Below are 27500 nucleotides of genomic sequence, written 5' to 3'. Positions count from 1 at the left end.
ATCAGTTCCTCCACTTGTTCTGACCTGTGTGCATTTCTTTTTTCTGCTGAACTCTAATGAAGATATACTGAAGAGTGCTGGGAATAACAGACGCTGACTTCCATAGTATTTTCCATAGCTGTAGATGTCTGTGGCTGCTCTTTCCAGCATTCTTCACAATATCTTATTTTGTGTTCAACAGAAGAAAGAAACTTATAAAGGTTTAGAAACACTTGAGGCTTTGTTTTGATGAGCTGGCCCTTTATATTGTTCAATCATGAACACCAGCAAACAGAAATACACAGTAAAATATACAGGGGTCCACATGAAGAGTTTGATTCCATTGAGTTAACTTAATTGTTCTTACAATTTTAAGATGATTAAACATAAAACTTAAGTTATCCCCCAAAACACCTCAAGAATTGTGTTGATTCAGCTCATTATTAATAAGTCGTTTGAACATGCAGCAAAAATTGTAGACGTTAATGAAGTTATCAATATGTCAGCTTTATATAATGACTTTATATTAGAGGAAAGTGTGTATATGTGGAATTAATCCATTACTGTGTTTATTTCAGATACCTTCAAGGCTATTCAGTGTTATTATTACCATGATTATTAATCATGTAGTTATTTAACTTTGCAGTGAACTAAACTTTTTAAATATAAAGCTGAAATATAGATAGGAATGTTAGAACTTTAGCATTTATCTTTATCATTTTAATAATGAAAATCTTAGAGGTGTTGGGACAAACCGCATCAGGACTCTTATTTTAAAATTCCTGTATTAAAAATAGCAGAGTAAAGCAGTACACCAGTCCTTCAATGCCTAATATATTTACACACACAACAACAGTATTGGGAAAGTGTTTTTCACACTGTTACCTTATTTTGTGGTTATATTTTTATATATTTGACTTGATGAAACCTGCAGAAGTCCTGATTAGTGAATGGTGAGTAATGAATAAGGCTGTAGATGGATTTAGAATCAAGTCCAAGTACAAATTCAACCTTATATTAAAGTAGTACCTAAATTAGTACTGTAATGCAGGTCTTTTTAGTCAAGATAAAGCTATCATGACAGATATTCTGCTGTGTAAGGAATATATTATATTTAGCACAAAATAATTTGGGGGGAGAGTGTGTGTTTCTGTGTGGAGTTTGCATGTTCTCCCTATGTTGGGGAGTTTCAATATTATTAGAGTTTCCCCAGCAACTCTAACAGAGCTCTTATTTGCCCAGACAAAAGGAAACCTGTTTAGAACCATGATCAGATTTCTTATGTGATATTTACTTTTTCTTTGTTGCAGCATAATAAACATATTAATGCAGGGTTTTTGAATATATATATATATATATATATATATATATATATATATATATATATATATATATATATATATATATATATGCAGTTGAAGTCAGAATTATTCTTTTATATTTTTCCCCAATTTCTGTATTTCTGTTTAAAGAAGAGATTTTATTTCAGCACATTTCTAATCATAATAGATTTAATAACTTATTTCTTATAGGCAAGTCATTGTATAACAGTGGTTTGATCTGGAGACAATCCAACACTACTATTGCTGAAGGGGGCTAATAATATTGAGCTTAAAATGGCTTTAAAACAATTAAAAACTGCTTTTATTCTAGCTGAAATAAAAGAAACTAAATATTCCAGTGTCCTTATAATGTCCTTGCTCCATAAATATCACATGAGAAATAAGAAAAGGAATAAATATTGCACAGGAGAGCGAATCATTTTGCTAATCAACTAATAATATATATATATATAATCAGGTTTATTGTCTGCCCCAGAGCACAATGTGTTTTCCAGTGTTGTTCTCATCCAGTGGTCCGTCAGTCAGTGTTGTTCTGCTCTCTGCATCAGCTGTAAATGAGTGTAAATGTGGGTGAAATGTTTATAGTTGTGTATGGTGGTGTTAAAGCAATGCTGGGTCATCATTTACATTCTTGACAATTACATTTGAAGTCATCATTAAACTCTTTAATTTCTGGATGTTTTTAGTTGTGTATAGTGGTGTTAAAGCAGTGCTGATGCAGATCTGCTGTTCTGGGTTTATTCACAGTCTAATAGTGGGTGTTTCTGTCTTTCTCAGGGACCGGTGATTTACGCTCAGCTCGATCACTCCGGCAGCAAGAACTCCAGCTCTTTCCACAAGATGGAGCCGGTGGTGTACGCAGACATCCGCAAGAACTGAACCCGCATGCACATCTCTGCCATCCTGAGCTCAGACCGCTGGGTTAGTACTGGACGGAGCTTCCAGAGACTCTCTTCTGTGTGTGTGTGTGTGTGTGTGTGTGTGTGTGTGTGTGTGTGTGTGTGTCAGCCAGACTCCACACGGCACTGACCCACAGCAGCTTTCATCATTCCTGTTTTTGTGCATTGAGATCATCATAATAGTGACCAGTGTGCATAAACACTATTATATTGTGCATAATGATGATGATGATGATGATGATGATGAGGGTTCTGGTGGTTTCACCCAAAAATGGAAAGTTCTGTCATCATTTATTCACCCTTTCAAATCCTTATGAGTTTCTTTCTTCTGTTGAACACAAAAGAAGATAAGTTAAGATAAGATAAAGAAGATAAAACAAATACAATAAAGGTCGATGGTTACTGGTTTTCAGCATTCTTCAAATGATCTTCTTTTGTGTTCAACAGAAGAAAGACACTCATAAATGTTTATAACCACTTGAGGGAGAGTATATTTTGAGTAAATGTTAATTTTTCTGGGTGATCTGTGTTTCATCATGTTGCATTGTTATTTTCCTTCATCGTCGTCAGAGATTATATTGAATTTTTCACACTCGTTCACATCACATTTCTCTAGGACCAAGCATGGATGTCTCTGTTACATTATCTTTGCTATTTGCTGGCTGTAGCATCTGTCTTCTGTCGAAATACATGAAAGAAGATATTTTGTAGAATGCTGAAAACCGGTAACCATTGACTTCCATTGTATTTGTTTTTCTTACCATGGAAGTCAATGGTTACTGGTTTTCTTTAATACTTCAAATTATCTTCTTTTGTGTTCAAAAGAAAGACACTCGTTATTGTTTATAACCGCTTGAGGGAGAGTACATGAGGAGTAAATAAATGTTTTTATTCTTTAATCAGATGTTGTTATTTACACTTTATTTTCCTTCATCATCATCATCATCGTCATGAAAGAGTATATTGAATTTTTACACTTATTCGCATCACACTTCTCTAGGACCAAGCATGGATGTCTCTGTTACATTATTTTTTTATTACAATTATGATTTTGTCCAGATCACTGCATTTTTAATACATCAGTAATGCTTTACAATAAGGTAATGTTTGCTAGCAGTAGCGTCTGTCTTCTGTTGAAAGACATGAAAGAAGATATTTTGAAGAATGCTAAAAACCGGTAACCATTGACTTCCATTGTATTTGTTTTTCCTATTGTGGAAGTTACCAGTTTTCAGCATTCTTCGAAAGATCTTCTTTCCTGTTCAATGGAAGAAAGAAATAATTAACATAAAAACAACAAACAAATGCTGTAGATGTATTTGTTATTGTCAGATCATGTTATTAACACCGCACTAACCCATTAAACCTTATTTAAAGCATTACCAGAATATTAAGATGAACACATCATGACACAGATATATGGCAGTGTAAGGGATACACTATATTTTGCACATAAACAAATGTTTCTTTCATACTGTCGCCTGTATTTTGCGGTTACATTGACGTTTTTTTCTGCATAAACATGTGAAATAGCACTACATAATCACACATGTGTTATGCACAGACAAAATGAAACCCGTTTAGGACCAAACTTTATTTTTTATGCTAATTACAGACTCATTACTGCAGTATGCTGACATCAATAATGCAGTGTGTTGTTTTAAAGCTCATTTAAAGGTCTTATTGAACCTTCTATTTCAATAATTGAAGGTCTGACATGTCTATTCCACACACACACACACACACACACACACACACACACACACGCACACACACACACACACACACTCATGTTTTATTCACATTGTTTTCTGCCTTATTACGCTGTGTGTTTTCCAGTGGTCAGTGTTGTGTGGTGGAGTGTGTGTGTGTGTGTGTGTGTGTGTGTGTTTTCACTGGTGTGTGTTTGGTTCAGACACACTTCAACAGCACAGAGGTGGCTGTCGAACCAGCACATCCCAGTGTGTGTGTGTGTGCGTGTGTGTGTGTGTGTGTGTGTGTGTGTATGTGTTTGCATGTTACTCACCTTACTAACCACAGCTGATGCCAGAGGAACACTCCACCAGCTGCCAAAGCCAGGGTTAGCATAGCTAGCGTGTTAGCAGGACAGCACTAGCGTAGCTCATTAGCAAGTCTTCAGTGTTAGCTTAGCGGAGGATGACACACTCCAGCATTCCACTCTCATACACTGCAGAATGACAGGAGATCGTGTCTCATTTCTAGAGCTAAATGACCAACAAATCTTAAATCAAGCAGCGTGTTGTAGATGAGTAAATATGTGTTGCTTTCAGAAATAATGAGTCGAAATGAAGAGAGTTTTCCTGAAAACAGGCAGAATAATCTGACGATAGGAGAAGAGAAATCATCTTCAGGGTTTCTACACTGCATTTAGAGTTCAGAAGCTCTCTGTCAGTGAATGTGTTGAATTTATATATGTATTTTTGCTGTTTTTTCAGTCATTTTTGTGTTTGGTTAGACTGTGAGAGCAAATCTGGAACAGTTACGGTAAAATAAACACGTCAGCTGTGGTTGATATAATTTAGCCATTAAAATACAGTAAGAGCTAGGGCTGCATGATGATGGAAACATGCATGGTGATCTTCTATAGGGATGTTTATATTGAGATGTTTCAGCAGGTAACTAGAATAGATCACTTTGGAGAACACACACAGTTTTTGATTGATTGTGATGATTCAGTAGTGGAGTGTATCTTCATCATTACAGCATAATAAACAAATTAACATCATCGATGAAGACAGTAGAGCTAATATAAGGAGACTGAGGGCTGATCACACCGAACACACTTTGTGTTGAGATGCACCTGTTTACTAACGGTTGCGAGCGTTTAGTGCGTTTAGAGCGTTTTTAACCGCCTGCTGCGCCTCACGTTTTCACCCGTCCGCTCGCAGTTGGAAACAGTCAACTCTGAGCGGATAAAGCGCGTTATGTCAGTCGCGTCTTTTTCATTCTCCAATCAAATGAAAGCAGAGGCGGGGTTTCCGTTGAAGTGCCTGCTGTGTTTGTGTTGTCAAGACAACAACGGAGACGTTTGAAGATGGCGGAGAGACTAGTGAATCCTGTTTTGAGTTATCCGGAGCTGTGTGACTTCACCAATCTTTCACAGTGTTATTAAATATTAAAGTTATATTAATATCAACACTCGCGCACAATACCCAGCTGATTCAGTCGTTGCCTAGCAACATAAAAAGTACACTGCGCTTGATTTATTTTAAGGCAGTGTGGTGCGCCTCGCGGTTTGAGCGTAAAGGTGTGTTTGGTGTGATCGGCCCCTAAGAGTGCACTCACACTATGCTATCTAGTGCCCAAGCGTGTTTCCCGGTTCGTTGGACAAGTGTGAGTGCTCTGAATTGGGCCCAGGCGTGGTTCAGTTGGCTGGCTCTGGCCTGGTTGGAAGAGGTGTGCCAGAGTGCGGTTCAGTTGGGCTGTGGTCACTTTAAGGCTGATATGGATTTACTAATCACTCTTACTGTGGAATAAACATGAGCTGTCAGAGTGGACACAAACCCCTCACTGCACCACAGCTTCAGAGCTCATGAGTGTGTGTGTGTGAATGAGTGTGTATGGGTGTTTCCCATTACTGGGTTGCAGCTAGAAGGGCATCCGCCTGTGTAAAACATGCTGGAATAGTTGGCGGTTCATTCCGCTGTGGCAACCTCTGATAAATAAGGGTTAAGTTGAAGGAAAATGAATGAATGGGAGTCGTATATCAACCCATAAACGAGATGATTTAGGTAAGATCTGTCCTCATCAGCAGATTATTTAGCTTGATGAACAGAATTTGAACTGGTCATTTCTGAAAGACAACTCTTGTGTTGCTCCTCTATGAAATGCTTCTTGATTTAAGACTCTTTAGTCTAGAAGTGCGCTCAGTAAAGCATGTTCAGCAGTGTGGGCTTACTCTCGTCCTCTTATATGTGCATTTCATGTGTCAGAACTTAAGTTTGTTTCTGAATTGTGAAGCGCTGAATAAAGCAGCGTAACCCAAAGCATTCCTTCTGTATATTATTATTATTATTATTATTATGGTTGTTTTCTGATGCTGGACTTGAGTTTTTTCATTGTGTTGTTGTTGGATGTTTCTGCATAGATGATGATTATCGTGTGTGTGTGTGTGTGTGTGTGTGTGTGTGTGTGTGTTTATGGGGGATTCGCTGCCACATTCCATGTTGGTGCTGTCTGTGGGTACTGGATTGATTTTGTCCTGCACTGTTTCTGAACTCTGTGTGTTTGTGTGTAAACTGGAAGACTTCTGGTGCCTTCATCGACTAATATCTCACACATCTACACTTCTCTACTTCTCCATTTACTGGCCTTTTGTATATGAAAACAGCCGTATCTGTCTAATTTTATACATATATATAAATATATCAAGTCAACAGACCTGCGTGTTGTGTTCTTTAAGTGTGTGTGTGTGTGTGTGTGTGTGTGTGTGTGTGTGTGTGTGTGTGTGTGTGTGTGTGTGTGTGTGTGGGCATAATAAGCTCTTCTTCTGAATCGTAGGAGTGTTTTGTGTTTGTTTGTGTGTGAAATGACCCGTCGTATCAGATCTGCTTTAAGTAGAGTCTCCTGATTCTGTGGAGATTCACCTAGACATGACAAACGTCTGCACGCCATGGATGAAACCGTCCGCTGGTGTTCAGTGTGGGGGTGAAGAATCTTATCTGAGCTGGACGAGACGCTGTGATTTAATGAGAGACGTTATTCTGGGCCGCATTCCTCAGAAGAGCTGCTGTAATCTGAGCTCCGTCACGGTCAAGGAAGCACTGTTCAGGGGAAAATGCCAAAGCTTTTTTATTGACAGTCTTTCTCTGGAAATCTGCTGATCTGTTTGACCGGACACAAACAAAGACGTGTGTCGCCTGTACATTCAACAACAAAGAAGAAGCGAAAGTCTGCTAAAACTGATCTCATGTCCCACTTCAAATCTGACTTCATCACGGCTGCACAGCTCAGGTCTGGATAAGTTGTTTTGCTTTTGTTTATGATGGGAAAGTTCCCATTTGGCCATCGTCTTTCAGTCAGTATTTGGATGTCTTGTCTATATGGTGTGTCTATGCACAGATTGATCATGATTGATTGATTATGTATGCAGTAGTTTTATATGGTTTACAGGAAGGATGTTGCTCTTCTGTCTCTTTCGTTTCGTTTCACATCCTGCTTAAATGAGATAACTTGTGCAATATGACAGAATTATTTTCCTTTGTTCCTGTAGACGAGATCTAAAGGGTTAGTTCACCTGAAAATTCTCCTCATGTCATTCCAGTCCTCTGAGAGCTTCCTTCATCACACTAATAAAGATATTTTAGATGAAACCTGAGAGCTCCACATCCTCTATAAAGCTGATGTCATTGACAGGTGAAACCTGCTCTACCTGCTTACACTGCAGATGTAAACGCACATATCAGATTTATATTGAATTCACTTCCACATATGAGTCCTGAAAACTGTCTGAGGATAACTGAATCCATGTGCTCGATAAATAACAGAAACTATAACTATATCAGAGGACTTAACTACAACCCCAAACCAGAACCCGTTGGGTCAGTGTGGACAACACAAATAAAAAATAGAGATTTCTAAATGTACTCTGACTTGTGTTTGATTACAGACGGTACAACAGACGGTATGTTGTTCCTGCAACACATTTCAGAAACCGTATCAGTAAAGCATTTCCCACTGTGTAATGTTGCCGTTCCTCTTCACAACACTTACAGACGTTTAGGGACTGAAGACACCGAGTGTTTCAGCTGTAATTTTGGCTCATTCTTGCTACGAACAAGTCTTAAGGTGGGCAACAGTACGGGGTCTTCAATATTGCATTTTGGGTTTCAAAATGCACCACACATTCTCTATTGGAGACAGGTCAGGACTGCAGGCAGGCCAGTCTAGCACCCGTCTCTTCCTCTGCAGCAGGACTCTGTAATGTGTTTTCTCCCAAAAACACCTGAAACACTGCTTCATCTGAGCACAGTACACGTCTCCACTGTGTGATGCTCCATCCCAGACACCTTCGAGCCCAGAGAAGTGGACGGCGCTTGTGGACACTGTTAACATAGGGCTTCCTTTTGGCACAGTACAGTTTTCTCAGGCGTTTGTGGATGTGACTCTGTATTGTGGTACTTGTCAAAGGTTTACCGCAGTAGTCCTGAGCCCGTGTGCTGATCTGGCTTATAGATGAATGAGGATTCTTGATGCAGCGCCCCCTGAGGGGTCGGAGGTCACGCTTGTTCAGCTTAGGCTTGCGCTCTTGTCCTTTACGCACTGAAACTCCTCCAGATTCTTCAATCTTTAATGATGTTCTGCACTGTTGAAGGTGAAATATCCACATGTCTTCCTCTCTTTCTCTGAGGAACATTGTGTTTACACAGTTCAATCCTCGGCCCATCTCTGCTCCTAAAGGACTAGACCTTTACTGATGCTGCTTTAGTAGCAGATCACCTGTGGACATCACCTGTGTCTCATCATTATTCAGCAGTTCACCTGATCACTGCCCTGACCTGCTCCTGGCACTGTTTCTGGAGTGTGTTGCAGGAACCACAATAGGAATAAGTGTTTATTTATTTATTTCAGAAACTCATGAGGAACACAGTAAATAATGTTTGTTTTATTGTCTGTAATGAAATGCAAGTCTAAGTAAATTAGGAAATCCCTATCTTTTTTATTTGCGTTTAGCATACTGTCCCAGCTGTTTCTGATTTGGGGTTGTTTATAAGTGGACAATAACTATAACCAAAAAGATATCTACATCAGGGGATGGTAACTATAACCAATACTATAACTAGTGAACACTTCTCAGGTTTATTTGCCAGCAGCAGTGACTGAAGACACAACAATGGAAAAACAACAGAAGTCAAAGTAAACCTTGTCTAAACCTTCACTTCATGAATGACCACTGGGCATCTTTAATGTGAATGTCTTTTATTTTTATTCTAGTCGTTTTTGAACATTGTATTAATACATTATTATTATTTTCATCAAGACAAACAAGAACGTTCATGAAGCATCTTCAGTCTTAATTCAGAGACACTCCTAATCAGAGCTCATGACAGATTCTGTTTGACATGATGTGTGCAGCACGTATAATATTATTATTATAATACAGCAGTTCTTCAAGACTCAAGTAACACAATATAATATTTAAACACATGAACAAACTGATAAAAGCATCTTCACAGTATAAAATGATTCACATTTGCTTTGGGGATTTCCCGCAGTGAGGTTATAGAGGATAAATGCAGCCGTTGACTGATTGTACAGATTAATCACCACATGACTTTAGTAATAATAGTAATGTGACTGTAACCAGTGTTGAGACTTATGCATTAGAAGTAATGTGAGTTACGTTATAATATTACTTTTCTAAGTAATGAGTAGTTATAGATTACTTTAAAAAATAGTATTTAGGTTACTTCTTAAATTGAATGCAAGTTACTTTTCATTTGAATTAATTAGCTTTAATAAAGATTAAATTTCTGCACACTCGTTGATTATTCTGTACACATGAAGAAAAAGATAAGGGGATTATAGTCTCAATGCTCAACTAGTTACTGTTTATGAGAGTAACTCAATATTGTAATCCATTTCTTTCAGAAGTAACCTTCCTCAGCCCTGTTTGTAATGATGTGCATTCAGAGCGGCGTGTGTGATGATGGTGCTGAAGCAGTGAACAGCGCTTCAGTGTTTGCAGTATTGTTGTGTGTTCAGAGTCGCTGCAGGACGCTCACGCAGCCGTGATAACTGAGACAGCGGGTCAGCGACGTCTCCTCCATCACTTTACCACTGAGCGGATCAAAACTCCATGTCTGATCCACAGCAGTGGCCTTTTCAGTACGACCACCGACCACATAAACCGTCCCCGCACACACCGTCAGACCACAGCCCTCCTGAAACACACACACAAAGAGGATCAGTGCACTGTAACTATGACTATAACGAGAACTATATCAGTGGACGATAACTATAACGAGAACTATAACTATATCAGTGGACGATAACTATAACGAGAACTATATCAGTGGACGATAGCTATAACGAGAACTATAACTATATCAGTGGACGATAGCTATAACGATAAATATAACGATATCAGTGGACGATAACTATAACGAGAACTATAACTATATCAGTGGACGATAACTATAACGAGAACTATAACTATATCAGTGGACGATAACTATAACGAGAACTATAACAGTGGACGAGAACTATAACTATATCAGTGGACGATAACTATAACGAGAACTATAACTATATCAGTGGACGATAACTATAACGAGAACTATATCAGTGGACGATAGCTATAACGAGAACTATAACTATATCAGTGGACGATAACTATAACGAGAACTATATCAGTGGACGATAACTATAACGAGAACTATATCAGTGGACGATAGCTATAACGAGAACTATAACTATATCAGTGGACGATAACTATAACGAGAACTATAACTATATCAGTGGACGATAACTATAACGAGAACTATATCAGTGGACGATAACTATAACGAGAACTATATCAGTGGACGATAGCTATAACGAGAACTATATCAGTGGACGATAACTATAACGAGAACTATATCAGTGGACGATAACTATAACGAGAACTATAACTATATCAGTGGACGATAGCTATAACGAGAACTATATCAGTGGACGATAACTATAACGAGAACTATAACTATATCAGTGGACGATAGCTATAACGATAACTATAACGAGAACTATATCAGTGGACGATAACTATAACGAGAACTATAACTATATCAGTGGACGATAGCTATAACGAGAACTATATCAGTGGACGATAACTATAATGAGAACTATAACTATATCAGTGGACGATAGCTATAACGAGAACTATAACTCAGTGACGATGACTATAAACGAGAACTATATCAGTGGACGATAACTATAACGAGAACTATAACAATATCAGTGGACGATAACTATAACGAGAACTATAACTGTATCAGTGGACGATAACTATAACGATAAATATAACGAAATCAGTGGACGATAACTATAATGATAAATATAACGATATCAGTGGACGATAACTATAACGAGAACTATAATGATAACTAAAACTGTATCAGTGGACGATAACTATAACGATAATATAACGATATCAGTGGACGATAACTATAACGAGAACTATAACAATATCAGTGGACGATAACTATAACGATAAATATAACGATATCAGTGGACGATAACTATAACGAGAACTATAACGAAATCAGTGGACGATAACTATAATGATAAATATAACGATATCAGTGGACGATAACTATAACGAGAACTATAATGATAACTATAACGATAACTAAAACTGTATCAGTGGACGATAACTATAACGATAAATATAACGATATCAGTGGACGATAACTATAACGAGAACTATAACAATATCAGTGGACGATAACTATAACGATAAATATAACGATATCAGTGGACGATAACTATAACGAGAACTATAACAATATCAGTGGACGATAACTATAACGATAAATATAACGATATCAGTGGACGATAACTATAACGAGAACTATAACGATATCAGTGGACGATACTATAACGATAAATATAACGATATCAGTGGACGATAACTATAACGAGAACTATAACGATATCAGTGGACGATAACTATAACGATAATATAACGATATCAGTGGACGATAACTATAACGAGAACTATAACTATATCAGTGGACGATAACTATAAACGATAAATATAACGATATCAGTGGACGATAACTATAACGAGAACTATAACAATATCAGTGGACGATAACTATAACGATAAATATAACGATATCAGTGGACGATAACTATAACGAGAACTATAACTATATCAGTGGACGATAACTATAACGATAAATATAACGATATCAGTGGACGATAACTATAACGAGAACTATAACTATATCAGTGGACGATAACTATAACGATAAATATAACGATATCAGTGGACGATAACTATAACGAGAACTATAACTATATCAGTGGACGATAACTATAACGATAATATAACGATATCAGTGGACGATGACTATAACGAGAACTATAACAATATCAGTGGACGATAACTATAACGATAAATATAACGAAATCAGTGGACGATAACTATAATGATAAATATAACGATATCAGTGGACGATAACTATAACGAGAACTATAATGATAACTAAAACTGTATCAGTGGACGATAACTATAACGATAAATATAACGATATCAGTGGACGATAACTATAACGAGAACTATAACAATATCAGTGGACGATAACTATAACGATAAATATAACGATATCAGTGGACGATAACTATAACGAGAACTATAACGAAATCAGTGGACGATAACTATAATGATAAATATAACGATATCAGTGGACGATAACTATAACGAGAACTATAATGATAACTATAACGATAACTAAAACTGTATCAGTGGACGATAACTATAACGATAAATATAACGATATCAGTGGACGATAACTATAACGAGAACTATAACAATATCAGTGGACGATAACTATAACGATAAATATAACGATATCAGTGGACGATAACTATAACGAGAACTATAACAATATCAGTGGACGATAACTATAACGATAAATATAACGATATCAGTGGACGATAACTATAACGAGAACTATAACGATATCAGTGGACGATACTATAACGATAAATATAACGATATCAGTGGACGATAACTATAACGAGAACTATAACGATATCAGTGGACGATAACTATAACGATAAATATAACGATATCAGTGGACGATAACTATAACGAGAACTATAACGATATCAGTGGACGATACTATAACGATAAATATAACGATATCAGTGGACGATAACTATAACGAGAACTATAACGATATCAGTGGACGATAACTATAACGATAAATATAACGATATCAGTGGACGATAATTATAACGAGAACTATAACTATATCAGTGGACGATAACTATAACGATAAATATAACGAAATCAGTGGACGATAACTATAACGAGAACTATAACAATATCAGTGGACGATAACTATAACGATAAATATAACGATATCAGTGGACGATAACTATAACGAGAACTATAACTATATCAGTGGACGATAACTATAACGATAAATATAACGATATCAGTGGACGATAACTATAACGAGAACTATAACTATATCAGTGGACGATAACTATAACGATAAATATAACGATATCAGTGGACGATAACTATAACGAGAACTATAACTATATCAGTGGACGATAACTATAACGATAAATATAACGATATCAGTGGACGATAACTATAACGATAAATATAACGATATCAGTGGACGATAGCTATAACGAGAACTATAACGATATCAGTGGACGATAACTATAAACGATATCAGTGGATGATAGCTATAATTAGGGATGCATCAGTACCATTTTAAAGATTTAATAATGGCATGTGTGGTTTGCTGATTGTGTGTATATATAGTGTGTTTGTGTATAGAGTGTGTGTGCGCACCAGTCTGACAGGCAGTTTGGCAGCAGGACTCCAGCAGTCTTTACTGGGTGTGTAACAGTAGATCTGCTCCATCAATCCTCCAGTCACGTAGACGGAGCCGTTGAGCGAGACCGCACTGATGGAGCGCTGAGAGAACGGACACGGAGACACATATGACCAGCTGTCGGTCAGAGGGTCATAACACTGCACCTGCGACACACACACACACACACACACACACATTATTCATTATTTCAGCTAATAGGGTTGTATTATAATGATTTATTGTGCTCTCCATTCACTGTGCTCTGAGTTCACCAGCTATGACCACTTCTGCTGAGGAGAAACAGGCAGATGTGTAAAGGCTCCACTCAAACTGTGCATCAATATAGGTGAATGGAAACATGGATGAAGTTATGAACGAACCCTTACTGACTGCAGCAGAGAGAGAGAGAGAGACGGACGCTTCACTGCAGGATCTGGTTTCTCTCAGAGGACGGTGAGTGGGTTAATCAGTTCATTAGTTCATTGGTTATTAGTCTGACCTGGTTAGTGTTTGCGTGGTCGCTCACAGCTCCTCCGATGACGTAGAGTTTCCCGCAGCAGCTAGCCAGAGCAGCTGAACTGACGGGCAACGGGAGCTCCGACACACTGGTCCAGCTGTTCTCATGAGGACTGTAGCGCTCCACGGTGGACACACACTCACGACCGTTATAACCACCCACCACATACAGCTGCACACACACACACACGCACACACACACACACACACAATGGTGAATTTAGGAAACCAAAAATATAACTAACAGGCAAATAAAACATTAGAAAAGTGAAATAAAAAAGAAATAAAATTCACATTAACTGAAAAAGCTTAAGCTGAAGGAAACTAACGACGGTCACTGAAATAAAAGAATAATTAGTAAGGCCAGACAGAATCTGCAGACGTTTTGGGTATTTTTGAGCAGAATTTTGTATTAAATCTGTGGATCTGTGTTTAGTGTTTATAATGTAAATCCAGTTAGATCTGCTTATTAGGTAAACAGAGCCAGTCCATCATATAACATTAATATCTCTACTAGAAGACTTTACAAACGGCATCATCAATAAATCAGATGAACATTTCCAATCCGCCAATAATATTACTGAGAATTCATTAAAAACTCAATAAATGTACATTTACACAAGTAAATAAACAGACTCAGTGATTGGTGGCGCAGTGGGTAGCACAATCGCATCACAGCAAGAAGGTCGCTGGTTCGAGCCTCGGCTGGGTCGGTTGGCATTTCAGTGTGGAGTTTGCATGTTCTCCTCCGAGTGCTCCGGTTTCCCCCACAAGTCCAAACACATGTCCGTAGTGTGTGTGTGTGAATGAGTGTGCATGGATGTTCCCCAGTGATGGGTTGCAGCTAGAAGGGCATCTGCTGTGTAAAACATGTGCTGGATAAGTTGGTGGTTCATTCCGCTGTGGCGACCCCTGATTATTAAAGGGACTAAACCAATGAATGAGTGAATAATTAATAGTTTTCAGAATTAATTAGCACTCACTCTGCTGTGGCTGTTTAAAGAAACACCTTTGTTCTGACGCATTTACACACACACACACACACACACACACACAGCATCAGATCCTCACCTTCCCACATAGCGACACCATCTTGTGCTTCCAGCGGCCGCGGCTGAGCGAACACACACGCACCCACTGACCCAGAGACGACATGAAGCGCCAGACGTCTGCACTGTTCAGCTGACCACCTGCACACACACACACACACACACACTGAGAATCAGCATCAGTCAATATGATCATGTCTATATTCATCTGCTGCTCTGTCCTGTCGCTGTTCAACTGTGCTGACTGACACTGCAGATCTGTGACCTGCTCAATACAGTATCCATCAGTCAACACTGATACCTTCATCATCATCATCATCATCACAGCTCAGACCTGTATGACCTGATCAGCACACTCCAGCAGATCATATCAGCAGGAACTGCAGAGTCAGACAAACACGCTCGCATTTCCTCTAGAAAACACTCCAGAATATCCTGAACGCCACCGAGGAGGAAATAAAGAAACAGAGACAGAATACAGGCTCTGATCTGCTCTAATCTTCATCATCATCATCATCATCATCATCTGATACGCCTCGCTGGAATAATCACATGACCAAACATTCCAGCTGATACCGGAGCTGATAGAGTAAATGGGAAGATCAGCAGGAAAAACACACACACACACACACACACACACAAACACACACACAAACAAACACGCATGCACAAAAACAAGTACACAAGCGCATGTACTGACTCGCACAAACACACAGATGCAGACAATAGTGCACTCACTCACAAACAAACACGCACACACTTACTAACACAAACAAACACACACACACACACCCACACAAACAGAAACACAAGCACTCACAAGCACAGGTGTGCACACAGACTCACAAACACACATGCACTCTCTCAAAAACACAAACACACACATGCTCACACACACACTTACTCACAGAAACACACAAACACACACAGGTTTGTTTTAGTGAATTGTGGGGACATCACACAGGTTCTTCTACAGTGAAACTGTATTGTGTATGGGCCTGAGCCCACCCTCCCGCTGAGCCCACCCTCACAGCAGACTGAGTGCAGATTTACTCTCGGAATAAACTCATCCTGTGAGATTTACAAGCTCTTGGAGAAACGAGGACATCAGCAGCGTCCTCATAATTCACCAGCTTCTGTGAGACCATTATACAGATCTGTGTCCTGATATGTCACAAAAACAAGTACACTCACACACACTAACTCAAACACACACACACACACACACTCTCAGTCTCCTACCTGACAGATAGATGTCGTTCTGCAGTTCACAGGCAGCAAACTCAGATTTGCAGTATCCGGGCACGGCGGCGGCCCCCTGCCACTGTCCTGAACACACATTCAGCTTCTCCATGAAGGAGAGTCTGGAGAAACCGCTCTTATCACAGCCACCGAACACGAAGATCATCTCTGCCCAGCCGGAGCACCTGACACACACACACACACACACCACACACACACACACACACACACACACACACACACACACACACAGACACACACACACACACACACACACACACACAGACACACACACACACACACGCACACACACACACACACACACACACACACACACACACACACACACACACACACACACACACACACACACACACACACACACACTATTCAGGATAGTCACAGTTGTGTATTCAGCAGATGCTTTTAGATGACAATAAAAATCCTAATTTAAATGTTGAAGTTATAAAATATATATATATTTAAAAAATGTATTGTTTCACCATTAAAGTAGAACTAAAATAGTATATATATATATATATAGTTCTTTACATGTCTTCATTCATTTTCTTTTTGGCTTGGTTCCTTTAATAATCAGGGGTCGCCACAGCGGAATGAACCGCCAACTATTCCAGCATATGTTTTACACAGCGGATGCCCTTCCAGCCGCAACTCATCACTGTGAAACATCCATACACACTCATACACACTCATACACACACACTCATACACTACGGTCAATTTAGCCTACCCAGTTCCCCTATAGCACATGTGTTTGGACTGTGGGGGAACCGGAGCACCCGGAGGAAACCCACACCAACACGGGGAGAACATGCAAACTCCACACAGAAACACCAACTGACACAGCCGAGACTCGAACCAGAGACCTTCTTGCTGTGAGGTGAACGTGCAACCCACTGCGCCACCATGCAGGCTATTATTATTATTATTATTGTATATGTCTGTTTAAATTAAAATGAAAATACAGAACAGATTCATATGTAAGAGCGAGTATGGGTTGCGTATAGGGAGGATCGGCCCTTTAATGTTTATTGCCATCCTTCAAAGAAAGATTGAATATACAGGAGAAATGGCTTTATGGGATGATAGCGGGATAGAATTGTAAAATACAGGAGAGTCCTGGGAAAAACAGGAGAGTGGACCGGTATGGTGTGGATATGGCCCATGTTTAAAGGAGTAAAGGCTGCAGACTCACGGTCGGGGTGTGGTGCGCTGGGACTGCACCTCTCGGCCGTAAGCGTGGTACAGGCGCGCCTCCTGCAGCAGGTCTCTGAGCTCGGGCCGGTCCCGCACCAGCTCGTCTGCCTCCAGCGTCCCGCAGAAGAAGGCCTGGTCCAGCAGAGGCAGGCGCAGGGGCTCCAGCAGCTCCCGCAGGTGTGCGCTCCTCTGGGCCGGCTGATGGTGCACCCAGCACAGCGCCGCCTCCACCAGCACCTCCTCCCGCACCTGCAGCCGCTCGCAGCGCAGCAGATCCAACACCTGCTGCTTCTCCAGCTGCAGGAACTCAGGGTGCCGCAGGACCTGCTGGAGGTCCTGGTACAGCAGCGTCTCACACTGCTCCTGCAGCGGCTGCAGACTGTACGCGTGGGCGAACGACATCAGGCCCAGACAGTTGCAGTGGCTGACGCGCTCCTGCAGGAACTGAACACACGCTTTATACAACACCGGCACGTCCAGACGATCCGCTGCCTGCAAGCAGACACACACACACACACACACACACACACACACACACATATTCAGTAACACAGCATTATTAAAGGTTGTTTTTATTAATATTATAAAGCATGACGTGACTGTATGAGACTGAAGAGTTGATTCTGTTTAAACATCCAACTGGAGGTACTTTATCCTGCTTATTACACAAAGCTGACAGAAAGGAAAACAGCTGATGGAGTATCCACTAACCTGCGCATTATTCAGATACAATATACAATCCGTCAAAACCGCAGCGTAACAGACAAGCAGATATAAAGGAGTGTGGATGTCAGTGTATGGATGATGGTGACTCTCAGTTCCCCGATGAGTCTGTGTTATTCAGCAGTTGTTATCTGGGAATAACGGAGCTTGTAATGTCGCGACTGACCAATCAGAGTCAAGTATTCCAGACTCCTGAATCCTGATAATGAACATGCGCAATATTGAACATGGGCACTTCAAAGCACCAGTCCCTCCAGAACTTCACCAAAAAAAACTAATTAATTAAACCTCGAGAAACATTGAGCTCTGTAGTTTAAATGAAGGAAAGTCAATTATTTAAGGCGGAGCCATCAGTCCTTTAGGATGGGGCTATCTGTTATTTTGGGCGGGACTATCCATCAATTAGGGCGGGGCTATCAGTTATTTAGTGTGGGGCTATCAGTTATTTTGAGTGAGGCTATCCATAAATTAGGGCGGGGCTATCTGTTAATTAGTGTGGGGCTATCAGTTATTTTGGGTGGGGCTATCCATTAATTGGGGTGGGGATATCCGTAATTTAGTGTGGGACTATCAGTTATTTTGGGTGGGGCTATCCATCAATTAGGGCGGGCCTATCAGTTATTTAGTGTGGGGCTATCAGTTATTTTGGGCAGGGCTATCCATCAATTGGGGCGGGACTATCTGTTTTTAGTGTCAGGCTGTCAGTTATTTTGGGCAGGGCTATCCATCAATTGGGACGGGGATATCCGTAATTTAGTGTGGGGCTATCCATCAATTGGGGTGGGGCTATCAGTTAATTGGGGGGAGAGCTATCCATTAATTGGGCGGGGATATCCATTATTTAGGGTGGGGCTATCAATTATTTTGGGTGGGGCTATCCATCAATTGGGGTGGGGCTATCAGTTAATTGGGGGGAGAGCTATCCATTAATTGGGCGGGGATATCCGTTATTTAGGGTGGGGCTATCAGTTATTTTGGGAGGGGCTATCCATCAATTGGGGCGGGACTATCAGTTATTTAGGGTGGGGCTATCAGTGTGTATCTTGTTTCTGCTCTGAGTTCATCAATCTTCCTTCATTTTGTTAGCAATGCTCATCTTAATTGGTTCCCAAAACATGTAATTATGCACCACGCTAGATTTAATTTGATAATTTCTAGTTTGAAGTGGATGTAGGTCAAAATAGCAGAAAACAGGACCATCTTAACTCATGTTTCACGGTGACTTTAAAACATCTGTGAGCTCCCTAAATATATGACAATATAATTTGAATTATTGTGTGAAAGATTTGGCAGCTTCAACAGACTCTAAAGAACATGTAGGAGAGAGGAGTGTTTAACATCAGCTCATATCAACATTCATTTGAACAATAATGTTTAATCATCTGGAGGATCTATAAAACGGTGAGCTTTGCTTGATTTTCCCTTAAATTCATTGATCATGGAGTCATGAAATGTAAAGCTGTACCTGGAAGATGCTCTGCACATTCTCCTCGTCCAGCGTCAGTCTGCCCTCATACATGAAGTCCAGCAGTTTCTCCATGGCGGCTCTGGAGACGTCCTGCAGGGTGACCGCGGCCTGTCGGCTCTCCGTGAAGCGGCTGCTGAACATAGTCCGAAAGAAGCCGCTGCTGGCACAGAGCGTGGCACGGTGACAGGGGAACTCACAGCCGCCCACCTGCAGAACCACATCAGTGAAGGAGCCGCTGCGTCTGTAGGAGTTCAGAACCTGCAGGATGTGCTCAGCGTGACATGAGCCCGAGCAGAAGCTGACCTCTGACCTGTCTATCCGTTCACCACTGCTGCCGAAACCCATCCTGGAGAACAGAGAGACACTGTGGACACACACACACACACACACGCACACACACACACACACACACACACACACACACACACATACACACACACATACACACACACACACACAGGATAACTGTATTTTCATTTTAAGTTACTCCAGTATGTTTCCAGTGGACGGTGCAGTGGCTCAGTGGTTAGCACTGTGGCCTCACAGCAAGAAGGTCACTGGTTCGAGTCCCAGCTGGGTCACTTGGCGTTTCTGTGTGGAGTTTGCATGTTCTCCCCGTGTTGGCGTGGGTTGTTGATGATTTTTTTATTATTAAATTGGCCGTAGTGTATTAGTGTGTGTGTTTGGGTGTTTCCCAGTGCAGGGTTGCAGCTGGAAGGGCATCCGCTGTGTAAAACATATGCTGGAATAGTTTGCGATTCATTCTACTGTGACGACCCCTTATGGGACTAAGCTGAAGGAAAATGAATGAATGAATGAATGAATGAATATTTTCCAGTAAAATGTAAATAAATAAATCAAAGTGACACATGTTTATGCTGGCTGAGCGGCAGGTTTGTCCTTTATTTTTACACCTGTTATTTCCTGTAAAGCCTACTTCTATTTTAGTGCAATGTAAATTAATGTACACTACAAACCCAGTTCCTAAACAAGTTAGGACGTTTTGTAAGAAGCAATAAGATCCTGAATGCTGGAATGATTTGTTAATTCTCTCTAATAAGGACAGTTCAGCCAAAAATGACAATTCTGTCATCATTTCCTTCACTTACTCTAAACCTGTCTGAGTTTCTTTCTCATGTTGAACACAAAAGAAGATTTTCTGAAGAATCCTGGAAAGCGGTAACCATTGACTTCCATAGTATTTGTGTTTCCTACTATAGAAGTGGATGCTTTCGGTGTCCAGCTGTTTTCAGAATATCTTCTTTTGTGTTTGACAATAAAAGAAACACACAAAGGTTTATAAAAACTGATCAGTTTTGAGTGTTCAGTCCCTTTAATTGACAAAAGTACAAAGACAATGGTTTCAGGAGTTTAGCGAGAGCAGGTAAACAGTAAATGTAAGCAAGTTTAGATTTTGGTGGCTACAACACTCTAAAAACAGAGGGACAGAGGCGTGTTGAACACCGATTACCTTTCATTTTTACACTTTTATTGTCACACGTTTTAGAGTATTAAAGTCAAATTTAGTTTGTTAACAAGTGTAAAATATAATGTATTGGCTCATTGCAAACTCTGGAAAACTTTATTTGTAATTTTGCCAATTAAATACAAGTTAAAGAGAATTAACAAAACACAGACTCTTTATTTGATTGTGTTGTACAACATGTCCCAGTTGTTTGAAGCTGGGGTTGTACTACTACTGTATTTACTACTGTACTACAGAATTAAAGAAAACAGGAAGAGGGAAATCAGATTTTAACCAGTTCTGCATTTACATTAATAAATCAAACTGACTGCACAAGTTCACATGTCACAACAATTTGACCTTATTAAATTCATTCAAATGTTCAGTTCATTCACAACAGTCCTGAATAAAACTGGATGAACACATCTATGTATATATAAAATCATTATTAGGATTGTAATATCTCCACTCACCTGTTTGGAGAATAATGAACTCCGTCCTCAGATCTGCACAGTCTGCCCGCCTTTACGCTTGGGAGTTCTTATAGCGGAGTGGGCGGTGCTGAATTATGTTGTGGGCGGGGCTTCTGCTCGTCATCTCTACTGTTCGCGTGAACTCCTCTTCCCTTTCCTGTGAACTGCGCATAGTTTCACTTTTGCAGTAAAATGCGAGAATTAAGCAGAGATCTTGCTCAAATTAAGAAAGCAGCACCAGTAACAGTGGTAAATAAAGCTGGACTGAGATAGGTTTAAAGGAAAAGATAAAGCTGTTAACCGTGCTTAGCAAAATAAAGGTTAAACATAGCCTATAACATATCATATAGAAGAGAAGCGACAATACAAAATACACCTAAAATAGGGTAAATCCTGGCGTCATTTCCTCATCCTTATTCTCCAAACCGGTTTGAGTTTCTTTCGTGTGTAAAACACAAATCATTATATAGTTAAAACACTGAATAAATCAAGCATTGACTTCCACAGAGTGTTTATGTTAGTCAGTGACTGCTTCTCCAACATCTTGTTCTGTGTTCACCTGAAACTCCAGAGACCACAACTTTTATTATGTATTACTTCATTACATTTATGTGGTATTTAGATTTTTAATGTCATTTACATTATTCATTTTGATTATTATGAATGCATATATATATATATATATATATATATATATATATATATATATATATATATATATATATATATATATATATATATATATATTTATTTATATATATATTTATGTATTTATGTCTAGTAAAATCTGTTTTTGAAAGGTTAGGGTGTTTTTGGTTTATAAAATCTGTTTATAAAGAATTTTATATTTTTAACAAACTATTATTGTCACATTGATCACTTAAAAACGCCACTAACTTGATTAACTTTTCACATACTTCACAATTTCTCTATAGTTATATTACGACCTCAAATAAATCCATTTATTTTATACTAACTGGTTTAATAGAGACATTAATCACGTCATAAAACATTTTGTATCTTATCATATCAACAATTCATGTCTATTTATTAACTTTCCTTCGGCTTAGTCCCTTTATTTCTCAGGGGTCGCCACCGTGGAATGAACCATTAACTATTTCAGCATATGTTTTATATTTAATACATATCTCAGATTGGATTTAGCTTTTCAAAATTAATACAACAAAAAACATGGTAGGAAAACACTCACAGCATGAAGGTCTCTGGTTCGAGCCTCGGCTGGGTCAGTTGGTGTTTCTGTGTGGAGTTTGCATGTTCTCCCCGTGTTGGTGTGGGTTTCCTCCGGGTGCTCCGGTTTCCCCCACAGTCCAAACACATGCGCTATAGGGGAACTGATCAACTAAACTGGCCATAGTGTATGAGTGTGTGTGTATGGGTGTTTCCCAGTACTGGGTTGAGACTGGAAGGGCATCGTCTATGTAATATAACCATTTTTTAATATTCCCCTGACAGTCTATAACATCACAATGTATAGACACTGTAGGTTATGCTCTGTTGATGTTTATTTATTTATTTTGCTGTTGTGTGCATCTTCAGATAAAAGACCAGAGACAAAACAAACAGTCATTTATAGAGTGAGTTATCATTTTAAACCCCACAGGTGTTCCTGTTCTACAATATATGCTCAGTCTGACTATATCTAATAATTACACAAATTACAATCAGTCATTATCTTCTGTTTGATTATGCAGCGTTATTCTGCTCAAGCTGAGATCTCACGCACTCCACTAGATGGAGACAATCTGCCGTGTATTCCTTATATTGTAGGGACTATTTGTGTGTGTGTGTGTGTGCGTGTGTGTGTGTGTGTGTGTGTGTGTGTGTGTGTGTGTGTGTGCGTGTGTGTGTGTGTGTGTGTGTGTGTGTGTGTGTGTGTGTGTGTGCGTGCGTGCGTGTGCGCGAATGAGTGTGCATGGGTGTTTCCCAGTGTTGGGTTGCAGCTGGAAGGATAAGTTAGCGGTTTATTCTGCTGTGACAACCCCTTTTTAATAAAGGGACTAAGCCGAAAAGAAAATGAATGAATGAAAACAAAGAAGTAAATACATGCTAACATAAATGAATACAGTAAAATAATATATAATGTTTGAATACATATGTTTCAAATAGCATTTTACCTATTTATAAATATTTTTTTCACAGCACACGCTGACAAACAACAAAAAAATAAGCCTTTTATATTATGGGATCGCGCTCACTAAAGCAAAATAAAAGTCTTTTGTCGTGAAGTTGCAGTCATTACTTCCGGTTCACAGTGAGTGAGCATCGCGCAGTGTTGATCACTGGTTGATCATTACGGACCGTGTGTGAGTTTTATTACTAAATTAAGTTTATAAACAGTATAATATGGCGACGTTCTTCGGCGAGGTGTTGTCAGTGTATTCTCGAGCTGTGGAAGAGGATGAGTATGAAGACATGACGAATGAAAACGAGGAAGATGAGCAGATCCGGCGCGAAATAGAGGAGAAGAGGTGACATGTTCATCATATTTACTGATTATCTGATCATCTGCAGTGAAATATCATCAGAGAAATGCAGCACACTTTCGCTTTCACTTCATCTGCGCGGGTCTGTTACTGATCACGTGTTTCTGATCTTCATCATCATCATCATCATCGTCATCATCGTCATTCATCGCTGGATTACAGTTATTCTCTATTGCTAACATCTTATTGCTAGCGTTTACCAATAATTAAAGTACTTTAGCTAGCACAGCAACACAGCTACATCACACAATTAGCCTTATTTACTGGCTAAAACCACTCTTAGTTAAGTAAATACACACAACATTATAAAATGCAGGATACTTCTACATTTACTGACTACCAAAACACAGTGAATCCCACTCAAAATCAGCTCATTCAGTGTTGTGTGTGTGTGTGTGTGTGTGTGTGTGTGTGTGTGTGTGTGTGTGTGTGTGTGTGTGTGGATTGAGTTAGAGATGCAGTGTTGTGTGTTTTATGTATTGTGTGTAGTGGGTTTGTTTAATTTATATTAAGGTAAAGTTGGTTTTATAATCGCACATTCGTTTATTTAACTGTCTCTATATTGTTTATCACGCTAATTTGAATATTTAATCAGAATTAGCATGTAAGAATGACTTCAAAACAGCATCAACACTATCTAATTGACTGTAAACATGGCAGTACTTTGATAATCATTGGCTGCTAATCTGATTTCTCAATTTAGAATTTGCTAAGAATACTTTACTGAAATTATATTATTAATCAGAATGTCTGAAGATCCGAGTATAAACCAACTTTACCTCTATTAGACTCATTGAGCTGTAGATGCAGTGTTGTTTGTGTGTACAGATGAGTTGTGTTACAGCAGTGTTGTGTTCCTCCAGGTCAGTGGAGGTGTGCTGGCTCTTGGGCTCTCAGGACGGGCCCCTGCAGTGTTCAGAGCTGATCATCGGTGCGGGGCCGAACGCCAGCGGTGAGACCTCACTCCTGTGCTCTAGAGACCGCAGATCCTCATGATGTGTGTGTGTGTGTGTGTGTGTGTGTGTGTGTGTGTGTGTGCAGGGTCCAGATGACTACTGTAAATCCTTTAAAATGCTTTAATTTAATGTTCTGTTTTCAGTGTTTGAGAAGTGATTAGATTATGGATAAAGTGCTTTAACAGATTGAAATAGAATTGGGTTGCTTTCATAGTAATTTATCTTTCTAATTAGTTACCTATTAATATTAAGTCAAATATGTATTTTTTTATTTTGCATAAAATAAAACTTCATTTTATTTCGAGCGATTTATCGTGAGTCCCATAATGACTGAATGAGCCATTCTGAACAAATCTGGAGGAATGAAATATGATGGCGCCACCCACTGGAGGCTTTTCTTTCTATTTAAGGGATGATAAAATGAATAAATAATGTAATACTTTGATATTAAATAATAATTAAAATAAATACACATTTAAGTGAGTAAATGACAGTATTTCAATGTTGATAACAGGCAAATAAATCCATAGAATACAGTACCATACTATTGAATATTATAGCAAATAGCATCTGATATATATATATATAAGTATGGAACTATATAATTTAGCACAGTTTTAATGTGCTGGAAGCATTTCAAGTCAAGTTGAGCTCTACATGTGTGGACATACAGTGAAACAAACATGACCATGGTGCTACATAAATATGAACACAACACTGACATCTGAGCTGTTTCTTAAACCTACACATATCTAACACACTGGAGTTATAATCTAACTGTGCATAAACTATAAATACACATAACCTCAGACATCTGTACTTTACATAAAACAGAACAATATAGTGCAAGATATTATGCAAGGAGGCATGTGCTAGGAGTACCTAGCGCAGCGTGATTGTGTGGTACATTCATAAGTAAACATTGTTTACCGTATTAAGTCCTTGTAAGATGGGGTTTAACATGCGCCACATATGTAGAGAGGAGTGTGTTTACTATCTGCAGGTGGTTTTCAAGCCCACTCACTTGTATTAGGCACACTCAGAAGTGTGTGTGTGTGCGTGTGTGTGTGTGCGTGTGTGTGTGTGTGTGTGTCTGTGCGTGTGCATGTGCGTGTGTGCGTGTGCGTGCGTGTGCGTGTGTGAGTGTGTGTGTGTGTGGATTTGTACATTTCTTGAAAAGAGCTTCAATTTGACTTTGGAAAATGTGTAAGAACCCTGTGTGTGTGTGTGTGTGTGTGTGTGTGTGTGTGTGTGTGTGTGTGTGTGTGTGTGTGTGTGGTCTGTGCAGGTTTTCTCCGTGCGTACCTGCTAAGCACTCCTGGATGTACAGCAGTGGCGTGGCTCTCCTTCTGGAATGAGCGGAGCCGGGGGTCTGAGCGGCCGACGGCGACCCCGGGGCCCGGAGAGCCCTCCTGTGTGCTGTACCGGCTGGAGAGCTGTCCCACTGTAAGGAGCCGCACCATCACTATACATTTCAGGAGACCTAATTTGCCTCTTGCTACAAGCTGAAAATTGCATCTGTGATGTCTCTAGAGAGTGTGTGTTTGAGTTTGAGCTGTGAATATCACACAGATAATGTTCTCCAGCTCTCTGAAACTGACCCTTTCAGGCTTTGACCCTAATTGTGGTGTTTTGGTGTCTGTCGCTTTAAATGCAAATGAGATCGTGCTCTTTTCAGAAGAGGGCGGAGCTACAGACGCCTGTGCATCAGCATAGTGACAGATTTAAATCAGGACTAACATCCTATGCCAATGAGAGAGATGATGGGCACTAGTGGGCGGAGCTTTCCACTCTGATGACACGTACAAAGAGAGAATGTCAATCAAAGTGTTTCATTTATCAAGTCTGATTAGAACAAACACAATTAATTCATGTTGAGCACTAGAGGCTGGAGATATTCACACACTGCTGACACACACACACACACACACACAACTGGGTTTAAACCCCTTATAAAAGTCATCTTTGCATAATAGGTGGCCTTTAATATCTGACCACATACGTCACAGTACTGCTCCATCATTCTCAGAGCACTGCTCCATCATTCTGAAGCACACTGATGCACAAATACAGAGAAATACAGAGCATTAAACACCACAGT

The 27500-nt window shown here is 39.6% G+C and overlaps 3 protein-coding genes across 5 annotated transcripts in view; 2 read left to right on the top strand and 1 right to left on the bottom strand.

The window, feature by feature from the left end:
- Positions 1–6618, top strand: part of mpzl1l (myelin protein zero-like 1 like) — a 15226-nt gene extending 8608 nt beyond the window's left edge. The window contains exon 6 of one of the 2 annotated variants that reach the window (XM_056466411.1): positions 2100–6618. In XM_056466411.1, coding sequence (XP_056322386.1) covers positions 2100–2201 — 102 coding nt within the window. In that variant the 3' untranslated portion in view covers positions 2202–6618. The remainder of the gene's footprint in view (positions 1–2099) is intronic. The other variant, XM_056466412.1, reaches the window with a different exon arrangement.
- A 2537-nt stretch (positions 6619–9155) lies between these two features.
- On the bottom strand, positions 9156–21967 carry klhl35 (kelch-like family member 35). 2 transcript variants are annotated; one of them, XM_056467286.1, is made up of 8 exons: positions 21940–21967; positions 19999–20365; positions 17809–18302; positions 16593–16777; positions 15373–15491; positions 14285–14473; positions 13761–13949; positions 9156–10125 (listed from the first exon to the last, which is right to left on the bottom strand). In XM_056467286.1, the coding sequence occupies exons 2-8, from the start codon at positions 20344–20346 to the stop codon at positions 9943–9945; spliced, it is 1707 nt and encodes a 568-aa protein (XP_056323261.1). In that variant the 5' UTR covers positions 20347–20365; positions 21940–21967; the 3' UTR covers positions 9156–9942. The 2 variants fall into 2 exon arrangements, with proteins under 2 accessions (XP_056323261.1, XP_056323262.1); XM_056467287.1 differs by having other exon boundaries at positions 13770–13949.
- Positions 21968–24197: 2230 nt separating this feature from the next.
- psmg1 (proteasome (prosome, macropain) assembly chaperone 1) overlaps positions 24198–27500 on the top strand; it is a 5356-nt gene continuing 2053 nt past the window's right edge. Inside the window, exons 1-3 of the mRNA XM_056467288.1 lie at positions 24198–24428; positions 25307–25395; positions 26688–26845. Of these exons, the coding sequence (XP_056323263.1) occupies positions 24304–24428; positions 25307–25395; positions 26688–26845 (372 nt within the window). The 5' untranslated portion in view covers positions 24198–24303. The remainder of the gene's footprint in view (positions 24429–25306; positions 25396–26687; positions 26846–27500) is intronic.

The sequence above is a fragment of the Danio aesculapii genome, chromosome 10 (assembly GCF_903798145.1).
Source record: "Danio aesculapii chromosome 10, fDanAes4.1, whole genome shotgun sequence".
Taxonomy (NCBI): Eukaryota; Metazoa; Chordata; class Actinopteri; order Cypriniformes; family Danionidae; genus Danio; species Danio aesculapii.
The sequence above is the reverse complement of the archived record's forward strand: the minus strand, read 5'-3'. Positions and strand labels throughout refer to the sequence as shown.

Coding starts and splice junctions, on each gene's coding strand:
- klhl35 (XM_056467286.1), bottom strand. CDS start 20,346: ATGGGTTTCGGCAGCAGTGGTGAACGGATAGACAGGTCAGAGGTCAGC. Junction 16,778..17,808: donor CAGCGCACCACACCCCGACC/GTGAGTCTGCAG, acceptor TGTGTGTGTCAG/GTGCTCCGGCTGGGCAGAGA. Junction 13,950..14,284: donor ACCACGCAAACACTAACCAG/GTCAGACTAATA, acceptor TGTGTGTCGCAG/GTGCAGTGTTATGACCCTCT.